General features: G+C 38.8%; 1 protein-coding gene across 2 annotated transcripts in view; it reads right to left on the bottom strand.

Moving 5' to 3' along the window:
• Positions 1-4,321: 4,321 nt before the first annotated feature.
• The window catches only part of col11a1a (collagen, type XI, alpha 1a), a 75,701-nt gene continuing 56,767 nt past the window's right edge, over positions 4,322-23,255 (bottom strand). For both annotated transcript variants that reach the window (XM_080050176.1, XM_080050177.1), the window contains exons 47-67: positions 21,836-21,889; positions 21,645-21,698; positions 21,444-21,497; positions 20,851-20,904; positions 18,622-18,729; positions 18,220-18,273; positions 18,041-18,094; positions 17,150-17,203; positions 14,482-14,535; positions 12,848-12,955; positions 12,415-12,468; positions 11,944-11,997; positions 11,081-11,188; positions 9,827-9,880; positions 9,693-9,728; positions 9,550-9,603; positions 9,154-9,400; positions 8,888-9,000; positions 8,382-8,450; positions 6,175-6,408; positions 4,322-5,618 (exon numbers count right to left, since the gene is read on the bottom strand). In XM_080050176.1, coding sequence (XP_079906302.1) covers positions 5,472-5,618; positions 6,175-6,408; positions 8,382-8,450; positions 8,888-9,000; positions 9,154-9,400; positions 9,550-9,603; positions 9,693-9,728; positions 9,827-9,880; positions 11,081-11,188; positions 11,944-11,997; positions 12,415-12,468; positions 12,848-12,955; positions 14,482-14,535; positions 17,150-17,203; positions 18,041-18,094; positions 18,220-18,273; positions 18,622-18,729; positions 20,851-20,904; positions 21,444-21,497; positions 21,645-21,698; positions 21,836-21,889 — 1,818 coding nt within the window. In that variant the 3' untranslated portion in view covers positions 4,322-5,471. The remainder of the gene's footprint in view (positions 5,619-6,174; positions 6,409-8,381; positions 8,451-8,887; positions 9,001-9,153; positions 9,401-9,549; positions 9,604-9,692; positions 9,729-9,826; positions 9,881-11,080; positions 11,189-11,943; positions 11,998-12,414; positions 12,469-12,847; positions 12,956-14,481; positions 14,536-17,149; positions 17,204-18,040; positions 18,095-18,219; positions 18,274-18,621; positions 18,730-20,850; positions 20,905-21,443; positions 21,498-21,644; positions 21,699-21,835; positions 21,890-23,255) is intronic.

The raw sequence follows: 23,255 nt of genomic DNA, 5'->3' as shown, positions 1-23,255 counted from the left end.
TTAATTGCATATATTTGGTCAAAACGCCACAGAGAACATTATTCTTGTAATACTTGAAAAAACTGAATTATGATAATTGAGTAATATTACACATTTAATGAAATGTCTTATAGTCTGTAGTGGTGTGAATCAGTAAGCCGTCAACCCATCAACAAACAGCGTTCCAGACTGTGTGCACTTGCAGCTGACATTTAGGCTTTTTGTCAGCCTCTCTTTATCACTAATTTAGAAAAGGCCCAAATTACCTCTTGAAAAGGTGACATTAGGCAATTGAAGCTGTAATAACATCACAGAAAAATACAGTGTGAGTCATTCTGTTGTTCCTAGGTTGTTCTATAGGCTCTTCTCACCACTGCCAAGATAATACCCTAAAGTGTGTTACCTTAAAAAAGCAGAGAAAAATGTACTGCAGAGTTATTAACCTGTTCTATTACCAAAAGCCCCCAGACACGCGAGACAAAGAGCTCTGAAATGATTCTCTCTCTCTGTCTGTCTGACTCTACCAAACACCTAGCTGCACAAACGAGAGGTAAAAGGTCCACAACTGCAAACCTTATATCACGACTTAATATACAATGACTTACAACTAAAAATGTGTATGCTGGGATCCTAGGTATTCTACATAGAAAATAGTATATTCTTTGTTTTTTTTTCAAAAATATAATTTAACAACTAGAAGAAGGATTACCATGAAACAAAATCGGTTCCCAGTGTCTAATCCAAAGTGACTTCTGTGATCCCTTGACTTGACTGAGGTTCTGCTTGTTAGTGATAGGTCCGGACAAATATTAGTTGGACTGCATTCAATTCCTCCCAGAAGGAATTGTAAACACTTTACTAATTACTACTTACCCTTACTTTTTGCGCCATTGTCAAGTCAGAATTTAAATTGTCATTGCATTTTCATCGTGAGCTGCACCACTAGAGCTCTAAAAGCTGCTACCATTGTTTTAGACTTTAGGTCAAGTTTCTATGTATTCTATATGGAAATTACATTTGTTCCTTTTTTTCAATTGTATCATTGTATCAGGCATGTACTGCATTTTCCCCATGTACATGTGGGGAATTGTATACATCTACAGCTTAAAGGGGTAGTTCAGGATTTTAGACATAGGGCCTTATTCCCAAGTTAGCCTTGGTGTTCTTTATCATTGGAGACAGTTTTCAACACATTTAATTCAGTCCTTCTAGTTGCAGAGTGCGCTCGTGCTAAGCTAGCGCACGGCATCGGGGGAATACCTAGCCTGCTACTAAAACAGTCTTACCCACTCCACAGTACACCCGAGGCCAATCAATTATAACGCCAGACTATCGATGTAAATGTCTGTGTTGATAGAATAATTTTAGAAATAAAACCAACCTCGCATCGCATGAATTATCGCATTTTGAGGGACTACTTTCTTAGCAGCAGCGGACTTTTACTTTGCTGTGTAACCGAATCACTACAGCAGAAAGTAAACAGAGCAGCGTGGGACAGAAACTGAAACTGCACTGCCACCAGTCTACCGTCATTCTGTCCCGGTTCTCTGCTGCAGCTCCAGCGGGGGCTGTCTCTACAGACGCTCTTTCTCTTTCTGCCCTTTGAGCATCCCTCTCAATTCTTCATCAGTGTATTCCGGCTCGTACAGGTACGGGCAGCAGCAGGTAAACAAACTATTATAGAGCCTGTAACCTAGGTATTAGTCCGCCGCTGCCGCAGCCTACAAGGAATAAAGTCCCTCAAAATGCAATATGCGAGGTTGGTTTTATTTCTAAAATTATTCTATCAACACAGACATTTACATCGATAGTCTGGCGTTATAATTGATTGGCCTCGGGTGTACTGTGGAGTGGGTAAGACTGTTTTAGTTGCAGGCTAGATATCCCCCCGATGCCGTGCGCTAGCTTAGCACGAGCGCACTCTGCAACTAGAAGGACTGAATTAAATGTGTTGAAAACTGTCTCCACTGATAAAGAACACCAAGGCTAACTTGGGAATAAGGCCCTATGTCTAAAATCCTGAACTACCCCTTTAACCACAAAAGCATGTTGAAACTGGTTGGGATGTCACAATGGCAGACAAATTCCTGCAAAAATAGAAGTCCTCACACTGTGTGATTTTATGCTCTGTGAGGTGACCTTGAGTGCCTTGAAAGGCGCCTATAAATTAAATTTATTATTATTATTATTATTATTATTATTATTATTATTATTATTATTATTATTATTATTATTATTATTATTATTATTATTATTATTATTATTATTATTATTATTATTATTATTATTATTATTATTATTATTATTATTATTATTATTACTGTGTCTCATGGTGATGTATGGTTGGGTTTTTTGATTGCTCCTTGGTGAGTCCAAATGGAGGATTGCTGCACTCTTTTCTAACATGAGTATCTCAGCCACACTTAAAGCCCACTACGGTCCCCAGGGTGCTATGCAATCTCTACACATCCTCTGATCCAGAGGAATTGAGGTGTAATTTGGACGGACACAAATGGTTTTACTCTGATCTGTCAGGGCAGCCGGGAGTGATGGGGAAGACTAAATGGTCCATGCCAATGATGTTCAAATTATTTACATAATGTACACTCCACTTTTTATTATAATATTATTTAATAGTATCTCATATATTCAATCCAGATGGGAAAAACTAAAGCAAAGCCAGAGGGTTTATCTTGGGAAGTATTTATCACATGGCGTTTTCAACAGCAAGAGCCGAGGCTCTAACAAAGAGGATGTATTCTAAATCACCATTGTGTTTTCTCAATCAGTCATTGAGAATAGCCAAAGTGATACTTATTTATATGATAATGTAGGAGATTATTACTATGATCTTCCACAACAACTCAAGGAAGTTTGATTGCTTCATTGAAATGAACAGTGCTTCTTGAATATGTAAAAAGACCCATTGCGGAAAGCAAGTAATCTCCGGAGACAAACACAGTATTTGTTAGAGGACTCTATACAGCCAGCTGAAGGTAAGATGAGTTTTTGAGCTGAATCCTCGTCTGAAGCCATGGGGAGGATTACTGGATTGTTTTTCTGGCGTTTGCGGTTCCACATGAGTATTCTCTTTGCTCGCTTCTCTACAAAGACACCCCTACTCCAAAGAAAGAAAGATAAAAAGAAAAGCCAGAAAGTCCATTTCGCTTTCGCTGCTCAGCAAAGACATGTCACTTGTTATTATTCTTTTGCTCTCTCAGGGAAAAAAAAACAAAAGCGTGGGTCAGACCTTTTGAAGTGACATTGGCCATAGGCTTACATTTGTTTCAAGGAAGTTCAGAAGCAATGCTAATTACAATCAAAGAGCATACCTTTTACGGCTGTGGAGGTTGTTGCCACCAGATCATCACAATCCTACAGCTCTTTTTATTTAATTTAAATAAAATAACAATAGTCTGTTCCACTGATCTTCCTTCAATCTAATGTTAGTCATGGCCTTTGCTGTCACAAAATCTGGAAAGAAACGAGAAACCTGAACCAAAATAGTCCAGTACAAAACCTCCCGTAAAAAGACAAAACGTATTAAGTGCTAACCTAAGCTAACTGACTATAGGCTGAAACTAAATACCGCATGTGACAGTGGTAGATCATCTGTTTATAGTCACCAAGGTATGGATTGCATGCTAGAACACAAATGCAAGACAGTGCCAAGACATTCAATAAACATAATTCCAAAAGGTCTCACTCAGTCACACACTCACCCAGTTCATCATTGTTGAACCAATCAAAAGACATACAGGTATTTTGTGGAATATAAAAAATAATCACACATGGCTTTAAAGCTATATCACTGGAAATCCGATTTGGAGAAAAGTTTTTTTTTCATATAAAATAAATCCCATCTTTCATATCATGCATACGACTGCTTTACTAAAGTCTCTCCCCACTCAATTGGAGCTTTTACATCCGATCCTTTGTGCATAATGAGCCTTGATGTTTATAGCCTTGCTATATCTGAATGGGGAAAACCACTTACAGTATGTAGTGGAGTAAAGTGGCTGTATGTGTGTGATTGTATGCTTCTTGAATAGCCAAACTCTTACTACACTCAGACACAAAGTGAAATCTAGTTTAAGTCCGTTGCCAATCCTTCTCAGAAGCACAAAGCTGTAAATATAGGAACATTTAAATTCTTCCTTTGACAAACAGAATTCATGTTTCCATTCATGTACTCAGAATGAATGGAACGTATTGTAAGATGGCACTTTATTGGTTTCAAGAGAGATGGAATTGCACCAGCCCAGAGTTTAATTAAGATAACCTTGATTTAAAGATCTACTCCAAAGTCATCTTACACAAACTATTGAGACATTCACATCACCATTGTTTAAAATCCAGTTTTTAATATTTAAATGAACTATAAAAAGCACATTAAAACATTTTCTTATTTTAGTTACAAAAATGGGTCACCTAAAGGGCTTCTCATTGCATTCACAGAAGGATTTGAACAGTGGATGTCTAACAGTTAACGTATTTCTCTCTTTAAAAAATCCCCACCCAAAATATATAGACTTAATTGCTTAACCAAGGTATATACAGGGCATAACATCCTTGCATCTAACAGGTTATCAAGAAAGTTTGAGGTATACAACCAAAATAAAAGCCTGTCAGAAAAAAAAACAGAAAAAAACAACAAATAGAATTAAATAAAGGAAAAATGAATGCCATGATTGCTTCCTACTAGCACAGGATCACAACATTAGTGGGAGATGTCGCCGAATACGTGCTGGTGTGATATTTCTGGACTGTCAATATATACAAGGGGCATACAGTATAATTTAGCAATAGAGAATTGTTTGAATGCTCACTTTATTTGCTTCATGACAGGTACACAGTATGTGTTCAGCAAAGAAATACCAGAATTATAAATGTATTTAATTGAATGATGTCTTTAACTTACACTGTATATCTTTGAACCAACATTGCAATTAAAGAGCCAGAAGCAGAATCTGATACACATGCAAGTTTTGAAAGTGGATTCAGAAACAACAGTATTGTACAAAATAATAATTACAGTTTTTTTTATTATATAATTATCAAAATACACCTTCTTTCTTAGCACCTCTTTATACTTTTTGTGTTTTTTGAACAAGCACCATTGTAGTCGTTTTCATATACAGCACCTGGAGAATCCAGAGAGGAGGTCTGTGTCCCCTCTTGTCTCCTGACCCCCCCTCTTGGTTTCCTCCTATTCACCCTCCTCTGCCACGTGTTCAAATGTCCTTCACCTTTGCTCAGTAACGTGGTTAAGTCATGTGGTTCAAGCCCTACAAGGGCAACAAGTATTTTCCTGGGTTACACGTACATACATGGAAAGACATGTTTGCTACACCATCTCTTATTCAAAACTTGCATGTGGCATAGAAAAGGGTGGGGGGCTAGAAATGGGGTTTGGTGGTACCCAAAACGTCTCAACTTGACTCTCTTTGCTGGTCCCATCAAGTCCTTTTTTTTGTCTTTGTTGTTTTTATTTAGCCAAGGAAGCAGACGGGCCCAACTTCAAACCCAAACTTCTGGTTAGGGTCTCCAAAGTCAGTGAACATGACATCCATGATTGGAACCTGATCGATTTTGGGAGTATTAATCTCCATCACAGTCTTTCCATAGCCCTTCCTCGTCTGCAAAAAAAGAAATAAACACAGAGGAACCAGTTAAAGCAAATCCCAGAAAAATACACAAGTCAAGTTTCATAATGCTCAAAACCTTTTACCGTGTGTTCCATTTATTTAATTAAGACCTGAGCTACTCAAACAACATGTGCCTGAGGCTTTTCACCGCCATCAGCCGTCATCAGTTACAATCAGAGCTTTCCACTCTTCCACGTTTTATAACTAAAGTGATTTCATTTCATAAGTTACCTTCCATTCAGCTAGTGGAAAATGGATGAGAAACTGATGACAACCAATCAACGCTTGACAGTCCTTCAACGTTTTAAACACCACAGGATGTATAAGAAACAATGCTTGATATTTGCCAGATAAAGAAAATCTCTTAATGACTTTTTCCTTTATATCACTTGCTACTTTGGATTACTCATCCAATCATTTTAACTTGAAAGACTAATTTGAACGCCGCCAACACCAAAAAGTATTGTAATATGTAAGTGAATACTGACAGATGGACTCCTCCGCTCCCGGCTCATTCAGACAAACAGTATGTATGGACATTGCTTACCGCGCATTCGTCTGAGAGGGCCTTGATGTAAGGGTTATTATCAAAGGACATCTCTTCATCATTGGCGCCCAGGAAGCGCATTGCCTTGTCATAGCTGTCGCTGGTGACGTCATGCCACGCCACAGACTGGTGGCAGCTGTAGGTGAAGTTTTGCCTGGCTGAGGCTGTCAGTAGTCTGAGGAAGGTCATCTGCACCTCGTTTATTGAGTTCCCGTCCACGTCAACATAGGAAAGCTGTTGATAGGCAAACACAGAGAGAGAGAGAGGTCAAAGGTAATACGCAAACATCCACACACTTTCCCCTAACAGCTGGATTTATGTATTTGTTTAAAAAAAAAGATACAAGAATATAAGAAAGACATAATAAAATACATATGTAAATACATTATTATAAAGCAATATACACTCATAAGTTAGTTCTCCAAAAGACAGATCAATAGACAGCTTTATGTCTGCTTGAATATTTGGAAGAAGTATAGAAAAAAAATTAAAAGCAAGATAAAAATGTCTAAGGCTGCCTGCTAGAGTTTATGTGAGTAACTGAGTATTTGAAAAATCAATTCTGAAAAGTTTGGGGTGCCAGGGAGAATGTAAACAAGTAGTTAAGTCTGTGGTTTATTAATGCTGAAGGTGATCAAATGATTTAAAATTGTACTTTTATGAGACAAGGCAGCAGATCTGACACATTTACAATTTACAAAGATATGAAGGGAATGTACTGGCTCATTCAACACAGCAGAATTTAATAGAATTCATTTTAGAATGTAGCAAACTGGTTGATCTAAAAAATACCTGTTACATTTAGACAAAGGTTTTACTTTGATATACAGTAAGTAGTACAGTGCTGTCTCTTAATGATTGATTGATTGATTGATTGATTGATTGATTGATTGATTGATTGATTGATTGATTGATTGATTGATTGATTGATTGATTGATTGATTGATTGATTGATTGATTCTTTTAATCCATCTAATTCACCACCAGAGTTAGTGGTTAATGTCTGCATAGTAACACCAGTTGTTTCGTCGATATTATATTACTGAATAGACACAGTGCTAATCCAAATCAACTGCTGAAGAGTTCAGATACTGAAACTATCAGACACATCACCTAAAAGCCCTCTGTTCAGCAATATGCCTGCTCATATGAATTCAAGCTTCTGATCTTGTGACTTCTACTAAAGCATCAATTAGTCGTTCAGTACTTGTATATTATAACATGACTAACATTATCTTAGAACTGTATAACATCTGGTGTCTCATCATGAGGTCAACTTGCAGTATAGAAAACATGGTATACTGTATGTTAGGGTATTTCATACCTACATACGTTTTTTATTAAAGGCTGTGAAAGAAACAATATATTAAGAACAATGGAATCACCTTGTTGGCCAAAACAAAGCTTCTGATGTGCAGAAAACACAGAGATAAATTAATATTCCATTCATAATTGAATCTTTCTATGTGTGGTGATTACATACCACATGTACAGTACTTGTCTAGTGTATGGAAGTTTTATTAGCATATGTATGTTGGCCAACCAATTTAGCAATGTATTCACAGCCTCAGTTTAATAAATGTAAGAATTTTACCCTTTATAGCTCTTTCACAAAGCTTGAATCTAGAAAAAAAATGGTTCTGAAATGTCAACATGACAATGAGAACATTCATTTTTGATGAACATTTGCAGTGGAGGAGACCTCAGTACGTTACCAGGAGATGAACTGATGGAGAAGGACAAACTGACTCCAAGAAATAGTAGCGGATGTTTTTTTTAACGGGACAGTGTTTCAACTGTTCAAGGGCAGAGTGAGAACTACATGAATGCTGAAATTCAAAGGCGTTCTACTTGAATCCTCTGTAATGTTTTAGTGATGCCCTGTTCTTTAATTGGAACAGTTTAAGAAGTGTGATGTTCTGACTCTAGTTCAAATGGCTGTACATTTATTTAACTCAAAGTCAATTTTGTTCACAATTATCTCTAGCTCTGGCTTTGCTTAAAATATGGACACGCCAAAACCATCAGGTAGTTTGGGATCACTTTAAGGGGAGCAACTTTAAGCCGCTGCCTCACAATTTCATTGCTAGCACTGCTATTTGAATCTATTTGCGGCCGCTCGCCATTTTCATAAACACTGTACACAGCGAGATTGCAGGACAGAGGAGAGAGATGGAGAAATCCATTTAGTATAACTATAGACTTACTATTTTACCACGCTTAAATTCACTGAACCAGGACCCAGGGACTTCTTTGGGCCATGAAGATATTCTGACCTGTGGAACACAGCAGACGGAGCACATCAATAGCAGACATTTTCATGGGCATTATATGTTGTTATGAACCGTACAGTGATGTTGTCTGGGTCTAATGCACAGCCTCAAGGGAAGCCTCAAAATGTATCACCTATGTCATAACCAGCAGAAGACACACCTGTTTGGTACTTTAATATCTTTGAAATATAGTTTTCACAACCTTCATGGAGTCAAATCATTCTATAGTATTTGCCTTTTGGTGGTTTGTGTTGTTGCTGGAAAGGGAAAATTAAACCTATACAAGCTTAGCCCTGAAGCAAATCCCATTTTCTTTTGACAACTTCAGCCTAGTGCTGGGCTATTTGTGAATGTATTGAACATGTTGGCTCAATAGCTGATGGCAAATGATGATAAGAAACAGAGCATTCTGAATCTTGTCCAAATCCAAAGTGACTTACTCCATTAGACTTCTTATCTGGGTAGATGCAGGTTTCGCCTCCGACGGTGAAGTTACAGTAGACTTTGAGGGAATCCCCAGAGCAGCCTTGGTTTGGATCAATCCAGTATTCGCCTAAAGAGAACCAAGCACAGTCAACCACCCAGTTCTGTCCAAACACAACTATTTTCATTCACTCTGATGAGAGGAGTTTGTTTTGATATAAAACCTCTTTCAGCTTTTTCTTCATTATGAAGTCATACACTCCACACTTGATTGAGCGCTTACCATCGGGGAACTCTGGGTGGGAGAGCTGCAGGTCTTTGCATGTCCTGGCAGGATTGTTTTGCGTCCCCATGGGATACTTCATGCGTTCAATGTCCTGTTTGAGGTTGTTGAGCGAGCCGAAGATGTCCTCCATGCCCTCGCCGTAGTCCATGACTGTGCCAGCTGCATCCGACTGCATGTCACTGGAGCGCTTAGTCTTCTTGGGTGACCGGATGGGCAGGGGCTGGATCACTTCACCCGGTGGGCCCTGTAGGGTGTGGTGGGGGACAACAGTTTTGTAGATTTCATACAAGAAGACTGATTTTAGATTGTGTTAAATGGTAACAGGCAATGGCAATTTTAAGTATGTTTGAGTTTGTGGGAAAACAGGCAAACGTAGTGAACTTAAATACTCACAGGAGGACCAGGAGGACCAAGTAAACCAGTGTCTCCTTTAGCACCAGCAGGGCCCTGGGAGAAACATACATAGAGATATATTATCCAATATATTTCTAACACACACAGTAGTAACATGCCATAAGAACACTGGTTGTACTTACATATGAACCCTTGGATCCCTTGGGACCTTGAGGACCCTGTATAAGAAAGGACACAAGCATAGTTAGCATGGCCATTACATTTCAATTATCAGTTTAGAATGTTAATGAATGGTTGAATTGAGTGAAAGACTTACAGGCAGACCAGGGGGGCCTGGGGGACCAAGAGGACCAGAGGCTCCACCAATACCCTGTGATAAAATGGGATGAAAGCACAAGTCAGATATCAGTTTAAAGGACCACTGGTGTAATTGTACAGCTTCAATGATGAGTGAGTGAAAAGCCAGAACATAATGTCACCAGAGCAAGGACATTGAATGAATACTTAGTTTATGAGCTGAATAGATGCATATTGGTAGGAAGCTTTCACATGGAATTATGGAGATTTGTATTTACTGAGATAGAGACAAATCATTATTCTATCCAGAAAAAAAGACCAAACACTGCACTGGTGGGTTGTTGTTTCCTTGAACCCAGCAAATCACAATTGTATAGCTCAATTTTGTCAGAAAATAAAGCCAATAAACTATAAGGCGTATTTTCAGTCCCCTAAAAAGAAATAGTAAACTGAGGGAAAAACTTTTTTGAAGCCCTTGTGCTCTGACAAAAGGGGACATTACGATTGCATTAGGCCTAATCTCCAGATACTTAATCCTACCCATCACTTTCAGTTACCAAATCAGGGCAGGCTGAAGGCCACAGCAGGACAGAATAGCAGATTCACTCATTCTGCAATGTTTATTTAAAAATGGATGAAGGCTGGCACAAGTCCGTTATTGAGAGCAAGTTTCAACTTTCTTTCAGTTCTGTGGAGGGCTCAGCTGCTCGTCATTTATTTTCTAACTGTGATGCTGTGGTTCAGATGGAAACTCTTATCAGTGTTTTCCACAATGCAGAATATTATATTACCACTGTAGGCATCAGATACATAGATACTGACTACAATGGAAATGAGTGGTTCAAATTGTACAATTCAAAGTGTCCAGTGCTCATTCGAAAATGGTAAATAAAAAAAGAGGACAAACAGTTGGATATCTTCTAATATAGTGGAAAATGAGTAATTAAGGAAGTCCCGTCAACTCAGACCAAGGCTCTCTAACAACCATGATAGGCGGACCAAAAATAAAGTTCAATTAGTTTAAACGAGACATGTTAATAGCATTTTGTTAGCAATATAAATGAGTAATCCAATCTTTCAAAAGCTAGAACCAACAGAACAGGGGGCTCAGTTGCGCCTCATAGCTTTTTTCTCCAGGTGGTTTAATCAACAGCAAGTGACTGGAGCAAGACTAGTGGCCACAGAGGAAGGGCAAAGGGGATAACAGATAGCTAAAGGTGGAGGACAAACGGCCCAGAGGAGCAAAATGAGAATGGATTCATCAATTACTTACACCATCGCCCTTGCCACCAGGAGAACCTTGAGGACCGGAAAAACCTCGGTCTCCCTTCTCTCCTTGCTCTCCGGGAGGACCAATCAGACCAATCAGACCTGGGTGACCCTGCAGGGGGAGACAAATGGACAATTAAAGACAACAGCAATGTATTGTGGTGCACACAAACTTTAAAGCTACTGTGAAAGCTTTCCTCCATAAAACTGAATTACACAGGGGGGACTGTGAAGAGTCAAGTTTCATTAAAACACAAATCCATACGCATTATAATTGAAATGTCCCTCCTTAAAAAGACTAAAAGAAACAAGCCTGACACAAGCTTTGAGAACTGACAGCTTTTAAAAAAGCAACACAATGCCTCTAGTGAGTGCCTTTTAAACGGCTCTCTATGAAGCCATCATGTCAGTCTGTGGGAGGCAAATTAGATAGAGTAATGTGTGCTGTCTGAATATCTTTTGCAGTGTTATTTCACCAGCAAATTTGACCACAGCAGTGAAGAAAAGAGCAAGATGAGACAGATTAGAGTGATACATCACAGTCAGCTACACATTCAACCCTGTAAGAGTTCTTCTCTTGCAGCTGCTGTGGTAGAACCTCATTTTGTTTCTCCAGTGTTAACATAAAGCTACACTGATATTAACGCTGCTTCGTCATTCTAAAATATGTGTTGCTTTTGATCAGATGCAACGTTTAAGAAGCTTTGTTTAAGTGTTGAGCAGTCTTGACTATAGTCTGAACCAAGATCACCGTTTCTCGTTGTTTCTTTGAGCTGTATTTCAGGTTGATCTCTTATACTATTATTTGGAACCTGGGAAATGAAACCAGCGTGCAGTCAGATACATATAGAAAATGGCTCCACTCACCTTCTCACCCTTAGAGCCAGGGTCACCTTTCAGACCAGGAAGACCAGGAGGACCCTGAACAACAAAGGCACACGTTAAAAATCCATTTCACAGAGAAAAACTACAAAAAAAAGAAAAGTCAGAACAGTGTGAGGAACACTAGCAAAACTTAAATCTTAAAGCAGAACACAAGGCTATAAGGACAAAGAAACACAAAAATGGAACAACATATCATCAGTTACATAGAGAGGAAAAACAATGCAGAATGGATGAAAATTATCCAAAAGTTATATGTTTACTAGCAACTTCACCTGTCTGTGTATGTCCAGACTGTAGGTTTCAAATATATTTGACCTATCTCAACTTAGACTAGAAGCAACAGGAAACTTCTTGACTTACTCTGTCAAGTTTAAAACATATCGTCCAATGTCTTTACCTGTGGCTAGATGGATGAACAGTGAGAGAGCAAGTCATATATATTTGCATACTTACCATGGGACCAGGTGGACCATCTTGTCCTGGGGCGCCGGGCAGTCCTTGTTCACCCTGTGAAAAGCCATTCAATTTTAGTGGGCATTATAGCCGGCTGTATCTGCACTGGCACGCCATTGATTTCCTGTGTTTAACACCATGATTAATAGCCCAAACAGGGTGGGGAATCGGCTGGAATAAACAAGCGAAACTAAAGTATAGGGCAAATAGATGTATTGATTATTCCATGAAGTGTATCATCATGTATTTGCAGGACTTTTTTTATGTTTGGACAAAGTGTGTGTGTGTATGTGTGTGTGTGTGAGAGAGAGAGAGAGAGAGAGAGAGAGAGAGAGAGAGAGAGAGAGAGAGAGAGAGAGAGAGAGAGAGAGAGAGAGAGAGTGTGTGTGTGTGTGTGTGTTTAAGAAATATATTTTTTGTAGCTCAGACTTACAACAGGGCCAGGGATTCCACGCAGTCCCTCTGGACCAGCCTTTCCTGCAGGACCCTGGGGTCCCACCGGTCCTGTTTTACCTGCTGGACCCTCAGAACCGCCCTCACCCTATATGTGGACAGAAGAATATCACACAATTAAAGCTAATTGGACCTGGCTGAGAGTAGGCTTCACCTGATGTAGCATTTTTATATTTTTGGATTAAAGTTGCTGGTATTTTAATGTCAGAGAAGTATTCAAATGAGGCCAAACTGCTGCAGACTTTTTTCTTCTTCTTCCATTATGTTGATTTCATAATAAAACGATAATTAAAAAACATTCCTTCTTCCATGATGTCAGGAGAAGACATATGCACAGTGCCTTAAGGTGACTTTAACTGTAACACTCCACACTTAAATGCCAGTGTGGAATATCTGGTTATTTCTCAAAATCAAAATAATCAAAATAAATAATAAGTAATGTTTGGTAAAGAGAATAAAAACATTCCACATTCAGTTGTGCAACAGCTTCTAAAATCTGCAGCAGCAGCTTGATATGTTGATGGCAGGATTTATTTGCAGCCTCCCTGTATCTCAGATAATTTTTCCTGAGAATTCAGCTTGGGGCGGCTGTTCTAAATTATGCAGAGGGAGGCAGTATGCAGTGCGCAGATCGGGGGAATGGGGGAAACATGAGCCAAAATGTTCCTGTTCCTTCAAATGAAGTTCAGGATGGGAACAGCATTCATTTCATTTTACCTATAATAAAATAATGAGCGATGTCTCATTATCAAAGTGTGCAACAGCTGACCAACTGTTATCTGAAATACATCAATGTGCAATAAGACTAGACCAAGCTCATGGACTAAAAGTTTGAGACGGCAAGTTCTTCTTTTTTTACATATTAAAGGCTTATGCAAAGTGGTCAGAACTACTTTAGTTAAATTATTACAATTACTTATGTGGCCATTTTATTTTATTTTTTTCAGGATGCAGCTCTGTGATTTTTAAAGTGCACATTTTTTAAGTGAACCTTTCAAAGCAAAAAATGATCTGCAGTATATAGAGAGTGTATAATTCTAACTGCATAAACATAAGCGTGGTAAAGTCATTATACTGTATACTGGAAGGTTACGTTTTACACCCATACTCATGTAACCAGTGGATTTACTGAGAAGATAACTACAATTTTATAGTATTTATATTCAGCATACACCACCAGCTAATAGTAATTCATTCTGCCTATGCACAATGCATTTGAACCATATGTATACATTTAGATACCGATGAAACCAGGAGATTGTTGTTAAACAAGTGTCCTCTAATAAGGCTTCATTGCACCCTGATTCCTACGAAAAGAAAGAAAAAGAATCGCATACTAACTCTGAAAATAAGGGCTAGACATAAATAGCCTTTACTCTTTTGGTCTTAAAATGAAGTCACATCATAATGCAAGAAACAAGGGAATTTTAGGTTTAATTAAATCGACTGTGTCCATACATGTCCATGTAATCTACATTGGAAATCACTTTTAATAGTGTTTTTGTGCTTTTAATTCTAGAGGGGGATAATGTCGGTATGATGAGTGGGGAGAGGGTGTGCGAGCGACTTGCTGAGTAGGCTGAAATCTTTACAGAAGGATGAATTGATTGTTACCTTAGCGCCCTTCTCTCCTTGCCTGCCCTCTGAACCAAAAGCGCCCGGAGGTCCCTGAGGAGGATGACAGGACAGAGCTTTAACACACATTTTCTCATCAACACACAACGACTGTTCAACAAACTGAGCAAAAACAAGTCAATGTTGATTGATGATCTCTCACATTGTTTCACAGACTAACTAAGAACATTATTCAGAAAGAGGAACTCCATCTTGGATCTGTTTATATGTTGGTTAAGTTTTTGAAAAGGATGTACAATGCTGCTTCATTTATACTGGATAAATGTGTTGGTCTTTAACAAGGAATAACCATCACCACCAGAGTTTTTTTCTTCAGGTCATCTCCACACCCCTCCTGGCATTTCATTGGCTTGCCTAATAAATACTAGTGAATGCTGTCTCCCAACAGGGATGATAATCCAATGCCCTTGAATGTGCACTACTTCAGCGTTGTCAAGATCTATTTGAGAGACTTGGACATGTCTTTGTCTGCCCATGAAAGCAGCCATGTATGAATACGCAAAGAAGCACACACACATACAGCCTTCTTCAGTCATGCTAAGGTTGGGCAGTCCACCTTTTCTTGTTGGTCAGGATCTTTGAAGCCCACAACTATTTCTTTCATATCCACCTCAAGTCTTCCCTCTTCAAAAAGGCTCTCCATCCAAACTCGGCTCTCATCTGGTCGACTGAAGCCTGAGTGCTATTGACCGAGAGCCTATAATATGAGCTCGCCTCCTGTCTTAGTACTTTCATCTTCTCCTGATGTGTACCTTTTAATGGTGCAGAGGAGGCAGGCTCTTGTTTCAATTGAGTAGTGCTAGTAGTAGAATGCAGGCAATGTGCAGGTGTGTCCTTCAAGTCAAGGTTGCCAGAGCTCTTTTATGTTGGGTTTGCAGCAGCAGGTGTATGAGATACAGGTTATTACAGTTCTTAATTGAATAAAATGGCAACCCGGTATTGAGCAAGATAAAATCAAGCAAGTACAAAAAACTCAAATGTAAAATAACTAAAGCCAAATGAGGTTAATATCTTTACCGTGTTTCTTTTTTTTTGAGAAGCAAAGTTGAATACATTTCCAGCATTAAGGCGTTATCAAAATCTGATGCTAATACATTTGCTGCCATGATAAATTGACTTATTCAGAATCAGAGGCCGTGCTAGAGGGAGATTTAGGGATTACTCTAAATTGCCACGGGTGAAATGCTGAGGAAACACAAATAGGGACAAAATGTGTGAAACAACTCTTTCTGTGGAATTAAAAATTCAACGGAGCGAACTGTCCAGGAGTAGTCAGCCTCATATCAGGTCCCTTTTTCCTAAGTGATTATAGACCTGTGTGTGTGATAAAATTGCCGTTTTTCCTTTCCATAATCCCTTGGCCATTTTAGGTGCAGCATATGCTGCTGATACCTAGCTAAATACTCAGAATGTAAATTTGTGTGGGCACATTAGAAAAGCAATCAACCCTGGTTTGAAAATGCATGACATGTTTTATTTCCCTATTGGAATGAGGCCTGGATTCTTACTTTGAAATGCAGTCAGTCACTTATGATTGTGACTCATCTTCATGTGGACTTTGAGCTTCACATCATATTGGAAATATGTTAATGTTCCATCTTGGATATGTGCATTCAAAAAGCAGCTTACTGGCTCTGACATTTTCATTCATATCTCAACGTCATACTGAAAAGGATTTATTTATATTTCTCACTCTGTAGTGGATAGAGTGAGAAATATATCAAAGGAACAGCAGCTGTTAAGGTAAGATGTTTGCATTTTATAATACTTTTGATTTGTAACTGAGATGTTTTCTACCGATTCCTCTGGTAAAGGCTGACACAACTCAGTGATGGTAGTCATATCAAAAGAATAGATTACATAATTACAGCTTTTATTCAATGTTATCTATTTATTGTGGGCACTCCTAAAGCTAACCCTTCTGTTCTCATAACCTCTTAACAACTGAACCATGTCCATGTTATGCCTTTGTTCTCCTCGGGCTGTCAGTCAAGCGGGCATGGATCAATAATGTGTCAGACTTGCTATATCTCTCTCCCTTTCTTCTCACTGACACAAGGACTTAAATGGGTTTGGAACCCACAGCTCCTTTTTTTCAAGCTATTTTCTTGGAAAGCCTTTTCAATTTCTTTGCAAAGAAAATAAATTCATGATTTTCACATCATCTTTCCATTCCTTTCTCACTGGGCTTTGAGGCAGATATTTTGAGTCATACAGATTTAGGGGCCCAACGCCTTGACCCGCTAAATCTCCCACTTTGTTTTCCCCGCTCGGCTTTTAATGAAAATGAATCTCTGCTGCTTTGCTGCCAAGATTGAGTTGTTGAGACGGACTCCTTTCAGAGTGAGGTGGGATACCGTCTGTGGGCTGAGGAGCCACAGTACAAAGCCAACAGATACACACCCTTCATCTGTTTTAAAATAGGGATAAGAAGACATTTCACATGGGCGTGTTGACTCATGGTTTTAAGCTTTGGTCAGCCAGACATTTCATATCAAAACAACTCCTTCTCGCATTGATGAAATGCCAACAACAGAGAGCATCAGACTAGTCCACCTTGGATTAGTGCCGAGCTCTTGACGGTGATGTACAGTGCACACGGATAGAAAGATGATAGTCATTTTAGTTTAAATAGCCACAGACTTACTCTCTTCCCAGGTGGTCCGGGTGGGCCAGCTTCTCCCGATGGACCTGGAGGTCCCTGAAAACAAGCAGGGAAAGCGGAGGTTCAGGATACTACAACAAGATTAAGTTTTATCAAAAACAAGTGGTGCTGATATGAATTGCAATGAGCGTGGCATGCTTCACCAACTCTCTCGCTAGGTCTGCCAAAAGGACAATAACCCAGAGAGCACATTTACATTTAGGAAATATTATATTAAAAGCCAGGATATTCCAGAGGAGTTCAACCAAAACTCGGATGAGGCACTACACTGCCAGAAATGATACACACTCTGCTCCAACAGACACATACATCCAATTATCTCTGTGTTAATTGCAAGCAATCAAACCATTTTTTATCATTTGCATTGGTAAATATTTTTAGATTGGAAAACTGAAAGCATAGAGTCATACAGATGCTCTATACAATGAGAACACAGCCACAACTATTAAACAAATGTATTATGTCTTTAATATACCTTCTCATCACCACTTTCTGCTGAAGCATTTTATTTACAGGAAATCAAACACGTATCATTCTTAATAATTATTCTGCATTAATCTACAAACCAGATAATTCCAGTTCCCCTACATTCAAGAGTATGGAGTAAATATCATGATTTAAAATGCTGCGGTGTAAATAATTTACTAACCAGATATTATTTATATACATGTCATTTACTACAAAGTTGTGGTTGACTATTATAATTAAAAAAACAAGATATAGTCACAATATGTTATACACATTAGCTGATTGTTAAGATATTTTGTTTATATGATGTGCTTATCAAGTGTCCCTGAAGTGAACTGTATTAATACATGATGTATACTTAAGCATTCATTTTCTTAGACCAAAAACAACAAAATGACAACTCACCGCCTGACCAGTTTCACCATCTTCTCCCTTTTCTCCTGATTCCCCATCAGTACCCTGTGAAAGAGAGATGGGCTGGTTAGATTACGTGCGCTTACTACAATTACCATACTATTCTATTTATGATTAACAATAGACTGTTTGAGGTTTTATAAAGGGCTAATTTAGACATTCATACTTACAGCAACACCAGCCTCTCCAGGAGGGCCAGGGTCTCCAGGGAAACCAACAGGACCCTTTAATGAAGAAAAAACAAATGCATGAGTCAAGCAAAATATGCTGCTGAGATATGATTTATTAGATACATGGTTAGTAATCCAGACAGTGATTAAGTTGTGGTGTACCTGGTTACAACCATTGAAGGCAATTTGGAATTAATGATGATGTTGCAAATCCGTGAAAAAAGGTGATTCACTGAATTCCATTATCATGCAAGCATAAAATATAATCTCCATCAATAAAAAAGGCTTTTTAGCTCTTGAATATGTTAAAAAAGAAATAGCCTTCCTGGAGGCTATTGGGGGACCTTCTCTTTAAAGCAGTGCATTGTGGCCTGTTATGAGTGAGTGCTAGAGAACACTTACAGGGTTGCCCTTTGGACCGTCATCTCCAGGTGGTCCTTTGGCACCGGCGGGCCCAGCAGATCCAGGGGGACCGGACTCTCCTTTCTCTCCTCGCTCACCTTTAGGTCCCTGTAGTGGTGGGGGGGTGGAGCAAGGGCATTACATCAGTAACACAGGTGACAGCATTTTCAAGTGTACACCGGAATGAATTATGGCTAGCGTATGTACCATAGATAGTATGGTATGTACAGACATAATAGATATAAAGCTGATCTCAACGTGTGAAGCAGAAGACAACGACTGTGGATGGTCACCAGTGAATGTGAAATTTGACTGAAAAGTGTTCATGCTACTGTGCTTCTTTAGTCCTGATACAAAAGGACAATTTACTTTTATGTGTCATCTGAAAGGTGCAATGTTTAGCATTTCAAGCAAGGATACAATTAAGATTATATTTCCAAGAAGCATCATACTCCTAAATATGAATAAAAGTGTTTTCAAATGTGCCATTAATCCCCCTCCAATCTTCACTGTTTGTCATCCCAGGAAAGTTTGAAATCTCCAACTTCTGTTGCTCGATCTGTGCTGATATAAAGGTGCACTCCTGTTTTGTGTGATAAAGCATTTTTGCTTTGTGGCGTGAAGGTTTTCGGTAGATTTTCTGAATTGTTATTTTGTGGCAAAGGCGCTGATGCTTTGAGATAAGTCAGTTGGCTGTACTGCATTTGGGTAGTCAGTATGCTCTCTTCCATTCTGTGGAACTCTATCAGATGATGAAAAGAGTTAAAGTGTATTTTTATCTAGGGCATAGCTTTGAGGCCGCGGTAAACATTTGGCTAAAAGTATCCATATTTTAATAGTGTAATAGTCAGTTATTGCAAATGTATCATGTATATAGTTAGGTGCTGTATACATTTCATGTCTGTTTTTTTAATTTCATGAAAATGGTCTGCGACCACTTTCAAATACTTGAGGATGATAACTTGTTTCAAGCTATACTGTGTTGAAAAATGCACATGGTGCAATACAAAATAAGGTTAAATTATTTAATAATTTAATTGAAATTAAAATAATTCAAATGTATTTCTGTTAGTAGTAACAAACTGATACTGATATACATACATATTGAAGTAAATAAAAGTTAGCATTGTTTCAGTTACATCAGTACTAAATGTAAAATGTCTATGTAAAAAGAGAAAGAGAAACTATAAGGTGTTGGTTTGGGCGGTGCTCATGATCCACTGACTTTGGAAATGTTAATGACACAGTAGTTTGTTGAGGAACTAGCAGGGGACATTATGAATGCTGGTAATCACACTCTGCCACTCCCACTGGAGATAGGCCATCTTTCCTTTCTACTGTTGTACCTCAAACGTGATAAATGAGCCCATAAGCCAAATAGAGTCATCAGTGATTGGTGAAAAAATAAACCAAAAGAAAGAAAAGAAAAGCTAATGCAATTGTCATAATCTCTGCCTAGCAATAACACCGGCAAGCATATGGGTATGGTAAATTGACATGTAAACATAATAATAACAATAATATTAAAACATTGAATCTGACATTAAGTATCATACACATTTTATCATAATTAAAACAATCTGAATACATAGTATTGCAGAAGACCTACAACACGTGAGAAGTCTTTCACTGTTGCTCCATTATAGCTAAACTGTGCAAATCTCAATTCAATGCTGTACTCAGCATGGTGGGTGTCTAATGTTTTGATGAAGATTGCTTCTTGCTGCAATCATTCTTAAGGACAAAAGCACCAAGTGTATCCTCTGGTAAGAGTCTCAATCTGGCAGGCCATGTGGACATGGGGTGCAAAAAAAAAAGAGCCATGCTGAGATGAACTACCTGCCCAGATGTGAGGAGCAATTACTTTAATGTGATGAATTCACAGTGTCACCCTAAATAAAACCAACCTTCCCGTTAGATTATATTGTGCACTATATTCGCCTAACGCTATCCATTAGGCAACAGTTTGGGAAATAACGGATACATGTTGCTGTTTCTTGTAGCCAAAACAAATTTGACCTTAGAAGTATGTACATTAACGTAAGGTAAAGTCAAGTGAAGTTACATTTAGATTTTTTTGTTGAAGTACAACCTATATTCAGTGGTATATACAAACTAAGAATCTATTTCAATGAAGTGAAATTGAAAAGCAAGAAGTACTGAACGCACATTACATATTGGATATACAGCATGAGACAAACTAGCAAAGCAAAAGAAAGGTTGACTTACCCCAGTTCCTGTCTCTCCTGCTGGTCCTGGGTTTCCGGCCTCACCTTGTTCACCCTGTGGTTAGACAGATGTCAGTGTCTGCACAGATACACCTTCACCCTCTCACATGGAGAGCTTCAACATTCAGTCACACTTACTCTAACAAACAAACATTGTTCTTACATAATAACCATACATGGTGTTATTGATATCAACAAAAGCTAGACATTTTATTGAAGTCTATCATTTAAGTTAATACAAGGTTGTTAAGACTTGTCTGTACTGTGTACTGTGCCCTCTCTTAAAGTGTTGGTAGCCCTTTGTTTTTCATATTCCAGAGTCCTTTTAACAGCCGTGGTAAAGCATTAAGTATTTATAGTGCAGACGTCTGCCAAATGGCAGCACAATGGACGAATCTTGTTGGAAGTGTTGTAAAATAGACATTAATAGAGTCAAAGCCCTAACTCAGACAGAATGCCTGGGTATATGAAAGGAACAGACTGCAGGCGGTAACAAAGGAGGGCAGCTGGGTGATGTGGACTTGGCTCTGGCAGTATTTCAGTCCCAGTCTAGTGCCCTTATCACAGCCTGAGGGAGCATGTTCTGAATCTTACCTTCTCACCCACGGATCCCACTGGGCCAACACCACCAGGAGGGCCTTGTGGACCCTGCAGCAGCACATAAAGACAATGTAGAGTCAGTATCCATCATCTTGGGAGAGGTGACTTAAATCCACCCATAATGTAGATGGTTTTGAATATATGCTGATTATAGAATGTCGTGCATACACATTGTTATCAACTAGCCATACGTACATCAGCTCCGCTAGGACCCTGAGGACCTCTGGGACCAGGGGGGCCAGGCGGGCCCTGCAGAAAACAAACACAGTGTTGTCAAGTGGTATTAAATGAATATAATATTATTAAATTAATATAATAGTATTACATTAATATGATATTATTAAATGGATATAATATTACTGACAACAAACCGACGCGTCTCTTACCATAGGGCCAACATCACCGTTCTCTCCCTTCTCACCTGGAGGACCAGGAAGCCCCTGAGGAAGACAAAAAACAAATAGACAATTATATTATCAGGAAATAAAATATTCACGTTATAAGCACAAGGTGCTGGTGCACGAATATCTAATTGCGTTCTTAATTATTTTACTTTGTTTTCTGCTGTTAACTACATTCATAACAGCTGCTCCTGCGGCTTGGTGTTTAATTTGAGATTTGATTTGACTGCTGGAATACATAGATAGAATGTACTACAATATTAGATGTATCTATGAGCCATGTCAAACAGTTATTGGAATGAGATATGAGACATGGCAATGGAAGTGAATTAACTTGACAATAAGCTGTTGGTAGTGAAGAACTCTGTAATGTATCAGTTGGATGTGAGCACAACAAGGGTTTAAGCTTCTTTATAAATACTCAGGTGGATGGAAGGTAATGTTTGTTATTCTACAGGTAACAATACTCCTCTCCTGTTCGCTATGCCTTTTCACTCAAATAAACACCTAGCTCACTCATGACCTTATATGTGCGTTTGATCCCTGACATTTTTACCGATAATTGCTGTAATCAAATTGCAGTACCCTTCTTGGCCTTGCGTTTGTGTGATTCAGAGGCAGTTTGTCATCAGCATAAGGTGTAAGGTTGCAAGAGAGGAGATCAAATAATTTTTCCCTCTACCCTCTAGAGGGAAAAAAAGAGTGTTTGCTGAATGTTGTAATTGTGTGTGTGTGTGTGTGTGTGTGTGTGTGTGTGTGTGTGTGTGTGTGTGTGTGTGTGTGTGTGTGTGTGTGTGTGTGTGTGTGTGTGTGTGTGTGTCCACGCCCCTGTTTGTGTGGATGTTTAGTGGGTGCTAAAACAGTGTGTGTAGTTGTGCATGCTGATTCCTACCGTGCTGAGAAATCTCATCTGTGTAAAGGTCTCCTCTAGTCTGAGATCGTTAGTGGAGCTACTAATTATAGAGCAGGGTAAATGTGCTCGATGAGGAACCGACTATCAGAGCAGGTCTGTCCAAGCAATTAATGGAATCACAATGGGAAGTGAATTACTCCCAATTAAAAGTCCATTGAATTACAATCCTGCAGAGATTGGATAGCATCTCGGAACGATGAGCAGTAGTCTGTGTAATTTCATCAAGACAATGACCCCAATCTCTGCAGCAAACTCTTAACGTCTTTAGCTGAAGAAGTTGATTACTAATGAAACAGATAATCACTAACAAATGGACTACTACTGAGGGGAAGGTCCTACCTCGTTAGATTATCATCACAGTGATACGGAACATCATTAAGCCTAGATGTAGTGTAGACTAGCGGCGTACATTCAATCGGATATTTCTCAAATGACCCTAATGTTTTTATTCTGGTATAGACTATGAACTTGGCTTTTACTGCATTGCACACA

The sequence above is a fragment of the Ammodytes marinus genome (assembly GCF_949987685.1).
Source record: "Ammodytes marinus genome assembly, chromosome: 21".
NCBI lineage: Eukaryota > Metazoa > Chordata > Actinopteri > Uranoscopiformes > Ammodytidae > Ammodytes > Ammodytes marinus.
The sequence above is the reverse complement of the archived record's forward strand: the minus strand, read 5'-3'. Positions and strand labels throughout refer to the sequence as shown.